At 36.0% G+C, this 19080-nt stretch overlaps 1 protein-coding gene across 7 annotated transcripts in view; it reads left to right on the top strand.

Moving 5' to 3' along the window:
- LOC142976073 (monocarboxylate transporter 10-like) overlaps positions 1 to 18669 on the top strand; it is a 95593-nt gene extending 76924 nt beyond the window's left edge. For 4 of the 7 annotated variants that reach the window (XM_076119290.1, XM_076119289.1, XM_076119287.1 and 1 more), the window contains exons 2-11: positions 1850 to 2258; positions 10923 to 11096; positions 14306 to 14465; positions 14674 to 14981; positions 15140 to 15361; positions 15634 to 15771; positions 16165 to 16291; positions 16653 to 16759; positions 17553 to 17773; positions 18272 to 18666. In XM_076119290.1, coding sequence (XP_075975405.1) covers positions 1973 to 2258; positions 10923 to 11096; positions 14306 to 14465; positions 14674 to 14981; positions 15140 to 15361; positions 15634 to 15771; positions 16165 to 16291; positions 16653 to 16759; positions 17553 to 17773; positions 18272 to 18514 — 1986 coding nt within the window. In that variant the 5' untranslated portion in view covers positions 1850 to 1972 and the 3' untranslated portion in view covers positions 18515 to 18666. Of the gene's footprint in view, positions 1 to 1135; positions 2259 to 10922; positions 11097 to 14305; positions 14466 to 14673; positions 14982 to 15139; positions 15362 to 15633; positions 15772 to 16164; positions 16292 to 16652; positions 16760 to 17552; positions 17774 to 18271 lie in introns of those variants that run through there. The other 3 variants (XM_076119288.1, XM_076119286.1, XM_076119284.1) reach the window with 3 other exon arrangements.
- The last annotated feature ends 411 nt before the right edge of the window (positions 18670 to 19080 follow it).

Here is a 19080-nt window from a genome sequence, read left to right as displayed (position 1 = left end):
TGTAACTCACATAAAAACAGTTTCCATGATTTTGGTATGAAGCCGTAAAAGGTAACAGCGCTTACTACTCGAGTTAATATAATTTTGAATCACGATGTGATGGAAGTAGGAACGCATAAATGCGTAGAAGGAAATGTCAAGGGGTTTGAAGGTCATCTAAGTGAAAATGGCCAACCCTCGTCAGTTCTTGTTTTACGAGTTTGTTTATCCGAATTGTTATACACACTATATTGTTATATGAATATAATACATCAATAACTTAGAGAAACACCAAGGCTGGAAGCAAAAGATAGTTAACATTTTGGTGAAATAGATGGCTCCGGCTTAGTGTTGGCAAAATTCCGGCGGAAGCAGTGGCGCGCGAGAAAAATAAGGTATAACCGAACTCGTAACTCAAAATAAGTGTTCCAAAACATCACGTAAATGATCAAAAACAACGGTGTAGGGGCAAATACTTAGCTACGCCATGTCTCCGTAATGTTTGCCAATAAATTGTGAAGAACAAACAAACGCCCTTATCTAATCCGCCGGTGGATCTTAGCCGCAGTGGAAGCCTATCAACTATCTTTTCACAGTTTCCGCACCATTTAACCAACAATGACTGTAACATGTCATGTTATTACACACAACATTATCTCCGTGTTATATTTACCGTTCAATAAACTTATAAAAAGGCTTGAGAATATGAAAGTAATACGAAATCTTTAGTTTAGGTACCTACTATTATTTTACTAGCTATCAATGTGAAACTGTTACATAGTTATTATTCATTAACGAGAACTATAGAGGTTAGACAGGTGAAACAAAAAAGAACTCGCAAAAACCATTAATGCTCAAAGATCACCAATGTTCACGTTGTAATTGGTTTGTAATTATACTGCTTAAAAGTAAAAGTGCTCGCCATGCTGCAGGCACAAATAATTTAAACTTAAGAACCTCCCAACTTGATAATCGTATTTAGGAGCCGTAATTTAATTTTCATAATTCTATTAGCCGTTTATTAGACGATTTTTCTAAAATTACTATCAGGTTCCACTTTGCGCAGATGTGGCTCAAATTAAATTTATTAACACAATCAAAAATTAAACATTGAAATGAATGTAATATATTTTTAATTTCTGCATAATCAAGTTAACGGATTAACTTTCTTAAATAAGTATGCGTGTCTCGATGTCTTTACAAATCTTACTTTATTGCGATATTTTAAGTCGTTTTTCTTTTATAAACCTTAAGCTTATCTTTGAAACCTTCCATAACTTCATTTTACAACTTTTAAAGGGAATTTTCAAGAGCACTCATAAATTGTCGTCAACAATACATTTACTAGCTCCTTCAATATTTATTCCTGCGTAAATCTTTTGTAGTGTTGTTTATGTGGACATAAAATATAAATTATTTAGTGAAGTCGCTACCACTTGGGGTTTCACTAATTGCCATTGTGATATGATAATCTAGCTAATGCGACGATAGTAGCAAGATTTAGTGCGTGCTAGTGTACAGACCACTGATGTTCTAGACCGAGAAGATTAATGTGCTCGGTGCTCACGACGCGACGATTTTATCTTAGCCTTACACAAATGTCACCACTACACATTATTCCAGTATCCAATTCGATAGGCTTGTTGATTCGATGGCTTTTATTGTTTCGTTCCATATACTAAGACAAATCATCTCGTAAATAAAACGAAGCAATGTCTTTTTTGTTTTTCGGTAGCGTTCTGTTAAAATGGTGATCCTCTAGATTCGCGTTAACGGCTCAACCATCCTAGAATTCCTGTCTCTTGGCAGCAATAAGGTGCAAAGCTAGCATGGTTGATCCTTAATCTTATTTTGCTTTTCCGTTACCAAGGAAAGGTTCGTCGGTATTGTGTACATAAGTGTAAACAAAGTGATGTGTGAACGGACATGAGAGAGCGAAGCGGTGTGAGTGCGGAGCGGCGGTGATGCACGCGCACGATGCGCGCGCGCATTGATGGAAGAGTCATGGTCGTCGGGCGGCGCGCCGCTGCTGCGCACTCGGTCGCTGCCGCTGGTGCTGGAGGCAGCGAGCGGCGGTGCGCCCACGCGCCAGGCCAAGCTCGACCCGCGCCAGTTGCTCACCCTCACCAGACACTACTACCCGGAAGGAGGGTGGGGATGGGGCGTGGCAGCCGCGGCTACTCTTGCGCAGATCCTCGCCCATGGCCTGCATCAGGCCGCCGCTGTGCTCGCCGTAGAGACCGTCAAACGGTTTGGGCCCGAGGTCCGCATGCAAGCAGGTATAATATAATATCATACTAATGGACAAGAATTTTCTTTAACGACAGAATCTACCAACAGAATACTGCAATCAACTCTTCCGAGGCAAGTCAAACTTTGCTGGCTAATTGACACACAAGCGCCAGAAAGTTATAACAAATTAGCTACATAATTATGGACAAGTTTTCGTTCGTGACCAGTAATTCTCACATGGCCTGCTGGTATTGATTTATTTTCTTTTATAGTAGGTTAACAAAGGGGAATTCAACAAGCAATTTATTTTATTAAGATACCAATGGTAGCTCTATGAGACAATCAATCAATTCATAAAAGGTTATTCAGCATTTAGCAAAAGTAACCTAACACTACCCCCACTATGTCTGCAAAGAAACATTGAAAGTGAACTCTACAAACAAAACCCACTACGTAAAATATTTAACGATAGTAGAATGAAAGCAATATTAAATTACTGGACACTCAATCACTCAGCGAATGCGTTTGTCTTCAGTAAAAGCTTTCATATTTCACAAAAAGGGCTCTTGACCTTACAAGGTGCAAGCTCAGATGGACTCTACTCTCTAGCAATATTAAATAAATATGTCGCAAACCTCCTACAGGCTGTCTGTCTCAAATCTAATAAATATCCCGATTGTGCTCCGATATTTCTCCGCAACAATGATATATTGCAAAGGTCACAATGGTAACGATGTCCATGTGCCAAATAATAAGCTATTTTTTGTGTCTTCCCGATTCATAAAAGGGTAGAACGGAATTGTTTCCGTATAATGTTTTGAGAACATAAATTATTTTTTGTGTATTATTTTTGAAAGATGAAGGCAAAATCCCTTGTAACCTTTATAAAAAATATTACGTGCTGGAGACAGACACAATCTGGTCACCGTTGGTGGTTCTGTTTATTTGTGTGTCCAGAGTAAATAGCTCATCTTCCTGTCAACAAATACATGTCACGATGTGTGTTCAGGCAAGATTATTGGTTTACGGTAGCATATTCTAACAGATTTATTAAGCAACCTGCTGACCAAGAAACTACGCATGAATTATTAAGGAGGATGAATTACTTCTAATAACTAATCATTTCTTGTAGAAAAATAATATAAATGATGGCTGTAGATAAGTAGAAAGAAATAATTTCCTATATTGCGCAAGCATTTCAATTTCTTCTTATTTAATCTTGTTGGATGGCATCCAACTTCACATATTTGTGCAATGAATATGTTAGAACAGTAAGCTCGTTATGCGCCGGGGTATCGTTTGCATACAAAAATGTTCCTGTATCTACGACATTTTGAAACGTCTAGCGGTATCTAAACTACTAAAAAAGTTAGTAACAGCATGGAGAAGTTAGAATGGCGGTCGGTAGCCATTATATTCTGCTTCAACTATTACAAGCAACAATCATTGGTGCAATTTGCAAGGCAGTATTCTGACGTAGTTCACCGCGCTTACGTTTACGTCGACGTTACTTTGATTCCCTGCTTCCAAATATTTTTGTCTACGCATGTAAATACACTCGAGTGAATCGGCACGTCTCAAACTTTGACAACACGCGTATCATTTTACGTGGAAGAAAAATGACATCATTTTTCATAGGCATACTTTGTTACTGTCATTTATTACAATAGGTAGAAACAGCCATAACAAGATTGAAACTAGGGACAGAAAATAAATTCAAATAACAATGCAGATGACACAGACTTTGCGTTCCCTAATTCTATTTAAATGTGAGAATTCACTTAACAAATTTCTTCAAGACGTGGGAGTGGGTTTATTTAAAATGTTGAAGTAAGATCACAAATACGGGTACTTTCTTTTGGAGACTGTTATTTAAGCAGAAATTTTGCGAATGTCGCAGATTGTATGCATCATATTCAGTTTAAGACATCGTGCTTCAATCTTTTCTTATGTTACATTGAGATCTTAACACAATTTAAATACAATTTGTTTTTAAGAGTTGGTATGTGGAAAGGTTAATGCCCTGTATTTATAAAACATTAGTAAACTTGGCTATCAACGCCATTATCGTTCTACGTTTTCAGGAGCCCATTAGATTTTCGTCTGAACGTAAACACGCTAAACTGAATTTTCTGCGCAATCTGAACTTTCCGCGAAAGCCATTAAAATTAATTAGTATCGCAAAAGAGTAATGATTCTAACATACGCGTGCTTTGACAAGTTATTAATGATGGACATATTTCATTCAATAAATTCCAGAAATGCAACTAATAATAATCTTTAATTAATTTTATGATTAGTACACTGTAAAGACTTATAGGTATAAACGGTACCTATAAGTATGACGTGTCTTTAGATGAAGTAGAAAAAGAATATAGAGGTATATGTGTCTACTCACGTGCTTATAGTCAACTTAAACATAGAAATATCTATCTGTTTACAGTCCCAACATACATACATTCACTTTACTTTTAGCAAAATACGGATTCACTGAAACGACGCAGTAAAATCAGTAAAAAATAAATCCTTAATACGCTTTTATCTCCATCAAAGCTCTTTTTCGCTTTACGGTTTCGCCATAATCCTTCAGCAGAACTAGACAACTAACATTACCATTTCCCGTATAAGGCGCTATTCTTAGCAACAGAAGGGCGTCGTAAAAATAATAGTCGATAAATACAGATAATGTGCGTGGAAGATCGTCAAGAATCGATTACCCTGTGAAATGGGGCACTTCGTTATCTCTCTATCTGATGGCTAATATCCCCATGTTTTGCATCCATTATTGTAGAGTTAGACATACGGCTATCCACGAATTTAGTGGTCATATTACTAAATTTATGCGCCACTAAATATTTCAGCTCTTGTTTGAAATTGAAATAAGCTGTGAAGAATAGAATTGTTTCGAATCCGACAGTGTTTATGTTAATGGTTTTATGGATATTAATTTATCGGTTTATTTACAAGTTTATTGTGCAAATATCAAAGGTTATTGTTTTAAAATATTGTTTATTTAAAGTTGATATCGGATAGGAGGAGTACTTCGACGCAAAGGGCACACTCCCTTTCTTTTCTTTTTGTTTGTTTTAGATTTTGTGTATATATTAGTAATTTGTAAGTATTCTTATGTAAATAATAATTTCACCTAAATTAATATATTGTTGCACATTAAAGCAAAAAGAAAAATCTAAACTTAAAAATCATTGCGTTCAAAGTTATCACATTAAATATGTTTTATCTACTACACTTTATAATAATTTGAAACTGGATCTACTAGAAAATATTTTTAACACATCTCAGTTTTCTACGAGGGTGGGTGTCACAACTGTCAATCATTGGCAATCGTTTATTATGATCGAGACTAGGCGAGAGGCAGTTTGATACGCGCCTGTACGCTGTACGCCGACCTCATCGCACATTTATCATCTCAAACGACGTTTAATACGTTTCACTTCGTTGACAGACACCATGATAACGACGACGTCTTCCCAACGATGACGAGCGATTATAATTCCAACATTTTATATCCAACCGTATTTTTTTTTACTAGCTGACCCGCGCAACTTCGCTTGCGTGACATAAGAGAGAATTGGTAAAAATTTCCCCGTTTTTTAAACATTTTTTACTGGTACTCTGCTCCTATTGGTCGTAGCGTGATAATATATAGCCTTCCTCGATAAATGGGCTATCTGAAATTGAAATCGATAGAATTTTTCAAATCGGACCCGTAGTTCCTGAGATTAGCGCGTTCAAACAAACAAACAAACAAACTCTTCAGCTTTATAATATTAGTATAGATTTGTACAAACTACATCTAAATCTCACAGAAATATGTGACAGTCTTATTGCGAGTTTGTATCTTTGTATACAATCTAAGTTTTTATTCCAAATTATGATCTAAACTTCGTACAAAAGTTAATGTAAAGTTAGTCAGTAGTTCCAAATTTATAGGGCCGATAGCTTGAGAGGAAAAGGTAAAGCAAAGTCACGCTCAGGTCATAACAAGTCTGATTTAAAGTGTCAACATTTTATGGTATTTTGAAGGATTGAAACAATACATTTTGTAAATAAACTGGTTTTTATTTTGTTAACTTTCAATGCTGAACTATTATTGTGTTGATGTTGTATTTTGAGTTGTAGACAAACTTTTATTTCAACTTGAAATTGTTTGTGAAGTAATAGTAAACAGTGTTAATATGATACAATATTAGGAGTACTTAGCAAGACAAATTTTCTTAATCGCTGGCTCTTTAGCTACGTTTGTAGCGGAGTATAAAGTTACAGTTCTTTGAAGAAACTTTGTACGTCTCTACGGAAAATTGTGTCTCTACCTGCATGTTGAACTAAACCTTAAACATTTTAACGTTTTATTATACTTAATTCTTCATAATTGATATGTACTCCATATTAAAATCTTATATAAGAATTAAATAATATGCAGACGCCACGACAACATATTATGAAGTGAGGTAAATGTGCAAGAAAAGAAAAAAAAGCTCTTAAAAAGCCTTTTTATATAACCAATTTGATTTTGCTTGACTAAACTCCCATCGATTCCCACCCGATAAGTCTGAAACTCTCTGTGGTATTTCCTCATAAACATTTTGTAGACATAATTTTAACTTCGTCAGCGCTATGAAACTTTAAACAGAGCGTTTCACGTGAAAACTAAACTTCATTCGCGTTCACTATGCGAACATTGTCACAAAACAACGTATGCTTTAGATGAAAAGCTGTAAAACATACTTAATATGAACCAGCGGCTGGAAAACATGGCAGATGTCAGCGTCGTATGCCTCGTATTATAAAGTTTAAGGTTTCCGTCGTGACATCAACTCATGTAATCCGTGAAATAACTAAAACTTACTGAGTTTCATCATTTGCATGTTAAAGTTTATTGTTTATGCTGTAGATGTTTATTACTAAAGTTAATGAATATGAAACAAAGACTCGATTTTTTTAAATACGCGTCTTTGTAATTAGTAAATGGATTTATTTATAAAACTTCTGCTACGAAAAATTACATAGGTAGCTTAGATTTTGATAATTTTGTGAGACACTGAATATTGGAATAATTTTTAAAACTACTTAACTTTAACTTTTAAACTAGGATACTTTCGATTCTGATAAATATTACCAGAGAGATAGAGCCGCTTAGAGAAACTATAAAAGTGACGTTAAGTACAAACAATGAATTAAATAATCTCTCGTTAGTTTAAGAGGATACTAATTGCTTCAACTTAATGGCATCAGCATCCACTCTATGTCTATGTTTACCATTCACCCCATCAATCATAGTTATAGCAAACGCCTAAGTTCGATCATATACTTTTTATTCCGTACATTAATCTTTATTCATTACAAATCGTGTTATAGAATAACAGACTATAATTACATGTTTTGATTGAATGATTGATGTGAATTACTTTTTTATTGTATGTTAGACACTTGTTACTTACCTATGCTGAATTCTTTGATAATTGCTGTAATGGTATTGTACCACTTGCAAAAAGGTTAAAAATATATCCAAAATTATAAGACTACATGCATAATAACACGCCTGTGATATCCAAAGGCTTAAGCCGAGCTGTGTATAAGACGCTCAGTTTAACCATTAACAAAGTTAGTCCCTTGCAATAGGACTTAAGTAATAAATTTAATTTTTCGATTTCGCTTTATCGGTCTACCACACATTAGGCAAAAGATAGTGTCCAATATGAGTTAAAATAACTTAGTAATAGACAATTTACCAGTTATTTACAATGCTTTGAAACAGCGCCATTTCTCTCCCATATCTATTCGATCGAGACGAGCCACCAAAAGCTCCCAATACGTTCCAGTGCATTTGTTGTCGAAGAAAGAATAAGCCCAGATCTTATTTATAACGTTGTATTTCGCCTTAACTGTTGTCCTTTCAGATAAAGTTTCATTTTAACGATATCAACACACCCTTTGCTAAAATATGTAGCGATAAAGTGACGTTAATTTTGTATCGATTTCGAAAAGTTAACTAGTAGAATAAGTTTGCTTTTCTATCCCCCGGTTTCTGAGTACATTAAGCGGTAGTTTATATATTCAATAGTGTTTTATTTAAGTTTAAACGCTATTGAATAGATAAACTGGCGCTAAATGTACTCAGAAGCCGCGGGTATGAGCTTATATGCTAAAATATAACAAAAACGAAACGTCGAGACATCAAAAAGGGAAATATATATGAGTAGTATTATTTATCGAGTGCGCAGAATAAAGTTGTGTCCGAAGTGAAGAACTAAGCGACATCTGAGCGTCACGAATCACTCATCAATCTGTGAGGACTGAGGATCTAGACTAAACAACGTCTAGTAGATTTATACGTCAGATGTGTGGCCAATCGGTGACGCTCCTTGTTAAAATGTCGACGAACCTCACAAACGACTGTCTTCGTCGTCCCCAAAGTTTTTCAATAGAAATGTTTGTTAGACGTCGCTGCTCCGCTCCAAATCACAACTGTATACTCAACGCTTGTATTATTTTACGAATGCTCTTACGGGATGTTAGTTCCGTTACTGTTACCGAAACTATCCGATATCCGAAATAAAATTCTATCCGTAACAGTACACGATATAAAAGTTTCGGATAAGGGTGTTAATTGTTAACCTATTCGTCTTGACTGTAACTATTTCACCAAAATCAAAACCGAAACTAAAGGATGCGCTGAAATAATTTAATATCCGTACCCAAAAAAGATAAAATATTTTTAATTTATTCGTATTCATATCCGCATCTGAAACTTCACAACATCCCTAGTTTAAACGTTTCCCTCACAGTGTGCTTGAGCATACAATGATTAGTGCTAGAATCCTGCAGAACAATCTGTCTTGATTAGTCACTGTATTTAATATGCTTTCATTTACAACTGAAATTCCTAGAATGTGAGATACATATTCCTAGAATTCCGGAGTATATTAAGATTGCCAAGATATGTAATGTTTAATGCATAATGTAGAGTTTGTCGTCGCAAAAATACTCCGATCTAAGTGGTTTGTTTCAGACAGCACAGAATATTTATATTTTTGCTCAAAACTTAAAATATTCATTCACAGTCACCTTCAGTCATTTTACATTTAAAGGAAATAAGTTCTTTACAACTAAACTGACTTCAAAACTAACTGGAGACGCTGTAAGTCAATGAAAATCAGCACAAAAGGAAGCAGTTTAACTTGACAAGAATTTGTACTAGTTGTTGGACTGATGGACCTAGGGACATAAAGTTTGAAATAAGTTATCCTTTAAGCGAACTTTAAGCCCCTGCAGAAAGCAACTGCATAAAATTTACTTATTCATAGAATTCAAGCGTAACTTTGGATCCAAATCGACGACATCGGCAAAGAATATAAACGGAATACTTTGTTAAGCAAACAGCCTGAGAAAATTATGTCATTTAATTGTTTTAATGATGCAAAAACAATCATAAAAGCACTTATCCATCGTTTCGAGCCTTTTAAATTATGGCAGATGGCTGACACCGCGCTTAATGAACATCTCACGGCGATAATCATTTAGTTTAATGGACTACTTAAATAATAAAAGGCCTTATATGTCAATAATTTCCATTTAACTAACGTGTCAAGTCTCATATAAACCGAAGATATTGTCGTAACACAGCGTAGGGCTGGCTCTTTTTAAAAAAACAGCGGCTTTTTTATTGATCTTCTTTTATTTTTGATGGAAAGTAATTATCTCTCCTGTTCACAAATTAAATGCAATCTTATAATATAATGGGTATGACTGTTCAAATGCAAGAAATTATATACATGTCGTCTTAACACTTAAGTAACCGGACAACAAAATTGAAAAGCGTGCCAACAATGTGCAAAAACTTACATGCAACAATGAGCGCAATAACCGTTAATGAAATTGAAAAAAAGGCGGCGACTGAAATTGTCTTCAAACAAGTACTAAAATAAATAATTCACGACTCAACAACAAACAAATCTTGCGTTTTATTCATGAGTTCGACAACGTTACTGCACATAACATTATGTCAAATTATTTAAACTGCCGGTTAACACATATAGAGGTGTTTTTATAAATATTTCGGCCATCAATCGCGGCTATATCTCGTATTTGGCAGCCCTGTGAGATCTGTAACCTTACAAGGCAAACGGAATGCCCGCACGCGAATCTTTACGACGATGTATAACAAATAAACAACTCGAGCTTTTTGTAACCCTCCGCTACTTCGTAAGCAAAAACGTGGCTGGCATAGCTTTAGCTCTGAACTTCAACTATTGTGTTTATAGATCTCATGAATAGAATAAAATTGATTTAAGCTGAATTTTATTGACTCACAAACAGTAAAGATAAAGCGTCTAGTGTTCAATGGTCAGCTTTTCAGCTCAATTTTATTACATACGGATGTTCTTTGAATTTTACATAAGATAGATATTTCGTAGCAAGTTTTATGTTATTGCGTCGACAGCTACACTTACTAGGAATATTTAAAGGCTTCTTCAATGTACATAATATCTATTTACTTTAAAGAAGCATGAAATAGCATCTTCTCTTTTAACTCAATTGTTCTCAATTGTCACGAATGTTGCTTTTCTTGATTCAGATCATCAGATTATCATAAAAATACATTCGTAACGAATCGATTTAACAGTTTTTTTCCAAATAACAAAAAAGCTTTTCAACTTTTTATTTACCGACATGTTTTTTTTATGTTTCAGGATGTCTGGGTGCATTGTCAGCAGGGGTGGCTCTCGCGTTGTCGCCGGTGACGGTGGCGCTGTGCGTCCGCAAGTCGACACGCGTCACCGCCGTCGTGGGCGGGCTAGTAGCAGCCCTAGGATGTCTCTTTACCTCATTCGCCACGCAGTTTCATCAGCTGTTCTTCAGCTATGGTCAGTATATCTTTGTTACGATAAACACTTACCCTCTTATTCATAAACACACTATAAACCTATTTTAGTTAAAAAGCTACTATAAAATGTTTTCTCTTTTTCATTTCGCTAAGGAGTGAAAGAAACAAAACTCTTTATAAGCCTCATAACTTCACATATATTATGTTTATGAATAAGAGGGTTAGTTTTCCGTAAAATGTCACGGTGATGTAAAGGTAGAAAGGATAAAAATTCTAAAAAATATTATTCATAAAATTTTTGCCGTACATTAGATCATATACTTATGCAATTTTCTGCTTATGATAAAATGGAATGTAAGTTGATACTGATGTTTGAATATTTAGTAATGATGAGTATAGATAAATACTGAAATAATAATTTAACACTTTCTCGCCAACGAAAGCGTAAAAAACATCAAATCAGAAATACACTGATGGGTGATGCGTATTTTATTCAAATGACTAAAAATATGATCTAATTATAAAGCAATGTTAAAAGGAATTCTCCGCATCCGCAACCGTAACTCCATTAATATAAAATAAATAAATTGGAACGTTAATGCACCTGAAAACGCAATGAGCGCACTTTCTGACAACTCAATTTATTTCGTCAGATTCATATATCCGAAACTCGTTTTAGTGAACTTCAAAGGTATTCGTTAATTGGGATGCTGTACGTACAAGTGTCTCAGCATATTTATACGAATATCTGGCTATCTGTACATACCAAAATAGAATCGCAGAATGCAATTCATTGGATAACATGGTTTATCAAATAAATTGAGATTTATAGAGATGGAAACCACACAGTATTTATCGAACAGTTACTGTTATGCAGGGTTCGTATATATTCTGCCTTGGTTTTGAGATCTTCAAAATGCCTTTATATTCTGATTGATTACTATAAACTTTGTGAAACGAACTTGACTATGGTTCAGCGGCAATATTATCGAAAGCTTTGAATCCAATCGGATCAACTTGATTTATTTAATACGAAATATTTTCTAGAATTTCTAGAACTTGGGTGCGAATATCGTCGCGACTTTGTAGTGCAAATGTTTCATAAAAAATATATTTGAGTCAACTGCACTGCGTGGATGCTGTGTAAGCTAGTACTATCTTCAAAGATAACGCGTTGGCGCCCGGCAGAACGCATATTAGCATTTAAATTGGGACGCTGTCCGCCCTAACTGAGTAGATGCTTCTATGCAATGTGCAACCAACTCATGTAACCAACACCATTCAAAAATCTAAATGATTCGGCAACGGAAAAGATTTTGTTCTCTACATTTTTGTCTCCACATAATACTTAATTATGCACGCCATGAGCCAGCAGAAGTACCTACACGTAATAAATGTTATTAAATCTCATATCAATAATGCGCTTTTTTTTTAAACTGAGTTATGCATTAAAAACAACATCATCATCATAAAGGCGGCTAGAGACTTACTAAGAGTAATCTCGTTTTCTGCACTCTCAAAGTAACGAATACTTCTATTTGTAAGCAATTTCGTTTTATATCCGAGGATAAAAGCTATCAATGTGTTAGTAAAACATTGGCTATTACATTTCCTGATTTCCCACTAGAATACAAACGGACTTCGATTGACATTAAAACTGCGATGCGGATGCAATACTTGCGGGTAATGAGTACACTTTACACAGACTTTAACACCCACAATAACATTGGAACCAACTGATATTGCTATGGTAATGTTTCTGATCCCAATGCTCTCAACACTAGCTGCATCAAGCGCATACAAACTAAATCATAGATGCTATTACGTAGGTTGATAATCCCAATGAACGCGTTTCATACTAAGTAAAATGTTCTACGAAAACTAGGTTAGGTAACTAGGATAGAAGGATGAACATAACTGAATGAACAATCAACTTTTATTTGGCTTTTCATTTTCTGTTCAGTAAATTGGGTTAAGAGTTATGTTAGTTTGAAGTCAGTTGCGAATTTGGCAAGATACAAAGAACAATAATGTTTCGCTGTACATCGGACTAACTCTACATAACTGGATAAGTTGGAGCATTCCTTGTTTTGTCCTAGTTAATAAATACCAAACGATTAAAGGGCTTGATCTATATGCTGATTTGTAATCATTGCAACCGTATAACAAGTCTTTACCGACGATATTTCGAAAGGACGATTATTGGAAGTACCGGCACAGATAAAACAAGATTTATCGTTTTGTATTCAATACCTAGTCTTAGGAAAACGGATCTAGCAAAAGAGTTATTCCATGAAAAGAAAATAGACGGTGATGCCACAACCCGGTGCAGCTTTATCCCAACAAAGATCGCCCGCTGAATAAACATGATTGCTACGTCTAATGCTATTGGACACTTAATACATAAAGCTAAGAAGTAAATTCCTCTCGATCTATGTGTTCTTACAACTTACCTATTTCTTCTTTATTTATGAAGTTATTCTTTAAAAAAATAAATTTCACAACTCAGTAGCCTGACTGCCTAAAATTATCTCTACAATTTTTTTACACTTTTAGTAATAAACCTACATAGTGTCATAAGCGAGCGAAAGAGTGGTAAAAATGGAATAATATGAGGGATAATTTTATTCGGTAGCGGAAGCCACTAGGCTTAAGATCGGTGATGTATTAGTTGTTCAGATAAAAATAATGATTTTGGTTATTTCTTAATGTAACCTCCTTGATATTCAAAAACTTAAATGCAAGATATCTAGTTCAAACAAATCTAGCAATTGATTAATCTATGTTTTATCTTTATTAGCGCAGCCCTAGAGGCCTCGGCACACATATTTATCGTGAGAATAAATTTAAAAAGTCATTTGTCGTATGTCATATCACGGTTCCCCTTGTGAATCCTAATAAGCGGTGATATCCTCAACGGTCGATGTTCGCCACAAACTCCCCCACATGTCATTTGCCATAGTTTATAGGTGCATGCAAATGCCACCCTATAAATAAACTGAAGAGAAATTGATTCCAATTTACGTAACAATCTTAATCTTAGATAAAAATATTCTTATTCACTGAATACTTCTTAAACAGGAGGGTCTACTATGAATGTGAAAACGAAATTCCTTAAGGTATTGAATATGGATATATCCAAACGAAATTTCAACGAATATTCGTTTTCGTTGATTATAGTAAGGTCTCAGCTGCCTAATTTTCTTTCCTAGCTAAATAGATTTCTTATGCTTTTTTTATAAACTCTAGGTACAGTGGTAGGAGTAGGCGTGGGTTTGACAAGAGACTGCTCCACGCTGATGGTGGCGCAGTACTTCAAGCGCAGAAGAGAACTGGTCGAGATATTCATAGTCAGCGGCAGCGGATTGGGCATCGCTGTCATGTCTACTTTCATCAAAGGTGCTATCAGGTAAGAAAGACCAACAAGACTTGGATAAATGTTATTAATGTTGCAGAATAAATAGTTGACTAATTAATTGACTAGTTAGAAATTTGAAGACACAACAATCAAAAACAAATCCTAATTACATCCGTATCCCTATTAACCGTCCGTAAAGTACATACAAACTTTAAAAGCAAACAAACTTTAGTATAAAAAATGCTTTTTACTTTTACAGAGCAATCGGTTGGCGTTTAGGACTGCAGGCTGTAACGGGAGTGGTATTCGTGACATTTATATTGGGCACTTTTTATCGATCGGCATCTCTGTATCACCCACAAAGAAGAGCGATATTGCATCTTAAAAACCAGAATAAGATCAAACGGAAGATGAAGGACAGGAATAAGGCCGATGACCGCCAACCTTTCTTCGACTTCTCGACTTTGAAGTCGAAAACAGTGAGGATCTTGCTCATGTCAACTGGAATATCAGCGTTTGGGATCAATACGCCGATATTCTACTTAGCATATCACGCGGAAGAAGAAGGTAATTATTTTTCCTTTCTAGTAATTTTATTACTATTAGATATCAATAACTTCTTCAAATCTTAAAATGGAAGCTATTTACTGATGACAAAGATAACATAAGGTTGACTTTGTATTTATTATGATTGTGTTAAATAAATTCCTATTGACTTTTTCCAGGTCTAGGCGATACAGTGGAGCTCTTACAAGCGTACCTCGGTTTAGCGTGGGCAGTTGGCTGTGCGGCATTCGGCCTGTTAGTTCGACAGAACTCGGCTGAATGTAGAATTGCAAGACAGTATTTAACACAGGCAGCTGTCTTCGTGTGTGCTATTTGTACTATGGCGCTCACTGCAGTTGAAGGCTCCTATCGAGGATACGTTATGTTCACTTGGGTTTATGGTAAGGAATTAAGCAGATACGTGATTATACTAAAAGAAACAAACAAATACCAAGATTTTAATACTCACTATACAATATACATTTACAATAAAGAAAGAGGACGCACTTAAAATAACTTCAAATGGATTTGCACCCTTAGAACAAAGCCTTGTTCCTTAAAAAGTTGCGCAGAAACCTAAGAGCGCATAGTTTCTTTGGATCTCGTTTGAAATTTAGGAAATAAGTATTGGTCATTATCTGAACGCTGGTTAATGAGTTGTTGTATTTTGCAGGTATATTCTGCGGTGGATATCACTACTCACTGAAGATGTACACGTACGAGCGAGTGCGGTCGAGGAACTTCGCGCGGACCTGGGGCTTTGTGCAGTGCTCGCAAGCCGTGCCCATCGCGATAGGCGTGCCGCTTTCAGGTACTTACAATATTTCACAAATAAACCTTATTGCACTTGAAAATGAATGAAAGGGAAGCAACGCTGGCCAAATGCAGTTTCGGAACTTGGCATCCCTTCAAAAACTTTGTAAAGATTGTCAGAAATACAACCATTAGGCTATCTCTAAAATGAAAGTATATCTTACTAACTATCCGAGAGGCATGTGGTCCTGCAGATTCGAACTCATGATATTTCGGTACAAGTATGTATTAAGGTTCATTCACGACCGTGCTGGTGTTTAATTTCCACATTCACTTCCTCTTTGTATTCGATAACTGATGAGTGGCTGTTTAATCAGGTGCTTATAACATATACGAGATAGGTTTCTCTAGAGTCAATAGCACTTTATAATATCGTTTGTCCAACTTCCAGGCTACATAAACGTGGGTTGCGGCGGCAAGGCCGGCTACTACTTCAGCTCTACGTGTTCCCTCATCGGCTCTCTGTCCCTCTTCTGTATAGATCTTCACAAGCGCAGCGTTGCGCACAAACACACCAAGTATGTAATAATGTACCTACCCATGTAACAGCAGAACTAAGGCGCCGTTGATCTCAAGAAACCTTAAAGGGCTTTCGCTTCTCCCAGGCTAACGAAAAGAGACAGATGCTAGTTTGAGAAACAAGACATTTATTTTCTTATAAAGTTGTTATACAAAAAAAAGATAGATTTTGAATACCTAATAACCTACTCAGCTTCAATTAGCTATCTGGAAAGCGGATGAATTTAGATGCCACTTGACTATCACACCATAACCGTTAATGACTAAATTCTCATAACAAATTCTGTGATACATAAGCTGTCATCCGCCTCACTATTGTACATTCTAGTGCAGATATTTCATCAATAAATTGTTGTACAGAGAAAACGGTGGCACAGCAACATGCGAATCCACGTGTGAGCCGTCGCGCCGCAGCCGCAGTCGCGAGCGAGAACCACGCACTGCCGCCGGTGCTGCCACCGCCTTAGGTAATTCTCTATCAATACTGATTTAATTACCTTTACCAACTTTTGTCTTTAACATTAGAAAACATTTACACACAAAAATATACCTACCTACATGCCTTTTTGCCAAAAAAATGGACGACATAGTTTATCATCCCGAAAATCTGTAAATGATTTTTTTTTTATTTAAAAAACACAACTCCCGTACTAAGAATTGCTCTTGTGTCGCGGGAACTTTTACAAACATACAAACAACGGACACAAAGTACAACCAGACCCGAAACAATTATTATTTGTGGATCGCACAAATAATTGTTCCGTGTGGGAATCGACCCCACGACCTCCCAACGCGAATATTGGCGTGGTGAACTAAACCACTGCGCCACGGAGGCAGTCAAATTCATACAAAGACCATCCCATAAAATAATTAGAAACGAAAAACAAACGATAAAAGCACTCAACTCGTCATTGTCATCTATACTAATATTATAAAGCTGAAGAGTTTGTTTGTTTGTTTGAACGCGCTAATATCGGAAACTACTGGTCCGATTTGAAAAATACTTTCAGTGTTAGATAGCCCATTTATCGAGGAAGGCTATAGGCTATATATCATCACGCTACAACCCATACGAGCAGAGTACCAGTGAAAAATGTTACAAAAACGGGGAAAATTATGATTCTCTTATGTGACGCAAACGAAGTTGCGCTGGTCAGCTAGTTTATAATAATGAGCCTGAAAACTTCAGATTCAAAGTCTCAAACCTATGCCAAAGTGGGAAAATTTTACTCATCAATATACGAATAACACCTTACACAGTTCTAGGAGCAGAATTAGTAGCCCCCGGTCGAACAGGCCGCGACTTGCTGCTGGACAGCATTCGTCCCGGCAGCCTCGGCTCCCCACCAGCCAACGTGCCGCCGGAGCTGACCTGCATCAGCGAGGAAGGCGGCCTCGACCTCGACTTAGATCTAGATATACCAGAACATCTCCTCGAGGACTTAGATTGCGGGGGTGACTGTATCACTAGTTGTAATAAGGTAAAGTATTATGCAACAAAATAACGACGTATAGGTATGGATTTGAATGGATCGACTTAAACATGTATTTTTTGTACCTACGGCTACATTATTAGTTTAAAGGATTAAGGTCCTGCCTAAAATATATGGAAAATTGTGGCACACAAGTAATAATAATTTAATTTACTTAGGCAAGTTTTCTTAAGAACAGTGTCTGTTACTACAGGGATGAGCATCACAGCTAGCACTTTATCCATTTCAAACGTTTACAAAACGTGTTATAAAATAGATCATAAAATATTAAGTTATGACTAGGACACTTTATTTAACCAAAACTATAAAAAGAGTTCTAAGTTAATTCAACACACATTCATAACACGTATTAATTAGTGAAAACACGTTTATAATTACAATTAACGTTTTTAGAAATTTTATTTAAATACATTTAACAATAACATAATGAAAACATTTAATAGAAGAGCACAACATAATGCAATTTCTGCACTTTTATATTCGCAGGTGGAAAACTATTTAATGCTCAGCGAATACGAAAACAATTTAATAGCAGAATTGCCGAACTTGAACGAGCGTCGTGGACGTCGTTGGTCAATCGTAGTGGCCAACTCTTCGCCGCAAGCCTCAACTATCCCTGAACATCCAATCTCGCCAGAAATACACGCCAAAAACTCCATCAAGTGGAAGAAAAAGTGCCATAACACAAATAATAGACTGATTACAGTGATCAACGAAGCGTCACTATAAACTGCTAGTGGAATAATGTTCAGACAATAAATAGAAAGTAAATAGTGTACGACCTATTTAACCTCATTAATTTATTTGATGTGTGTGAATAGTAGCGTTTGTGTATTGTTCAAAGTAATTTATTAAATTATTATTACAAATTGTGTTTGTTTATCGATTTTATCTACTATATTTTGTGCCTTTCCTCTAATATTGTTAGATACTTACATAATTAAGGACACTTCTGTTCTATCCTATGGTGTACGCCTATCGCCATTAACAGGGCACGCTACCATACTCCGAGCTACTATTGAAAATACATAGTTTCCCTAATAAAATATAAAATAATAGCAGTACTTTGCCCAACACGGAAATCAAAGCCGAGCCACATGATCAGCAGTCTGATACAATCCGGCCGCGCCACAGAAGCCGTCCAATAAACATATACCGACTCTTAAGCCTGTGTTCTATTTGTTTCATAATTCTATGCAATCAAGTAGTGGGTATATACATTATTATCTTGACTCCCTGAGGTATGACCAAAGAGATCAGACCACACAGATTACGTAAACAAGATCTCTATGCTT

This window comes from Anticarsia gemmatalis, chromosome 10 (assembly GCF_050436995.1).
Source record: "Anticarsia gemmatalis isolate Benzon Research Colony breed Stoneville strain chromosome 10, ilAntGemm2 primary, whole genome shotgun sequence".
NCBI lineage: Eukaryota > Metazoa > Arthropoda > Insecta > Lepidoptera > Erebidae > Anticarsia > Anticarsia gemmatalis.
This window is presented reverse-complemented; position numbering and strand designations above follow the sequence as displayed.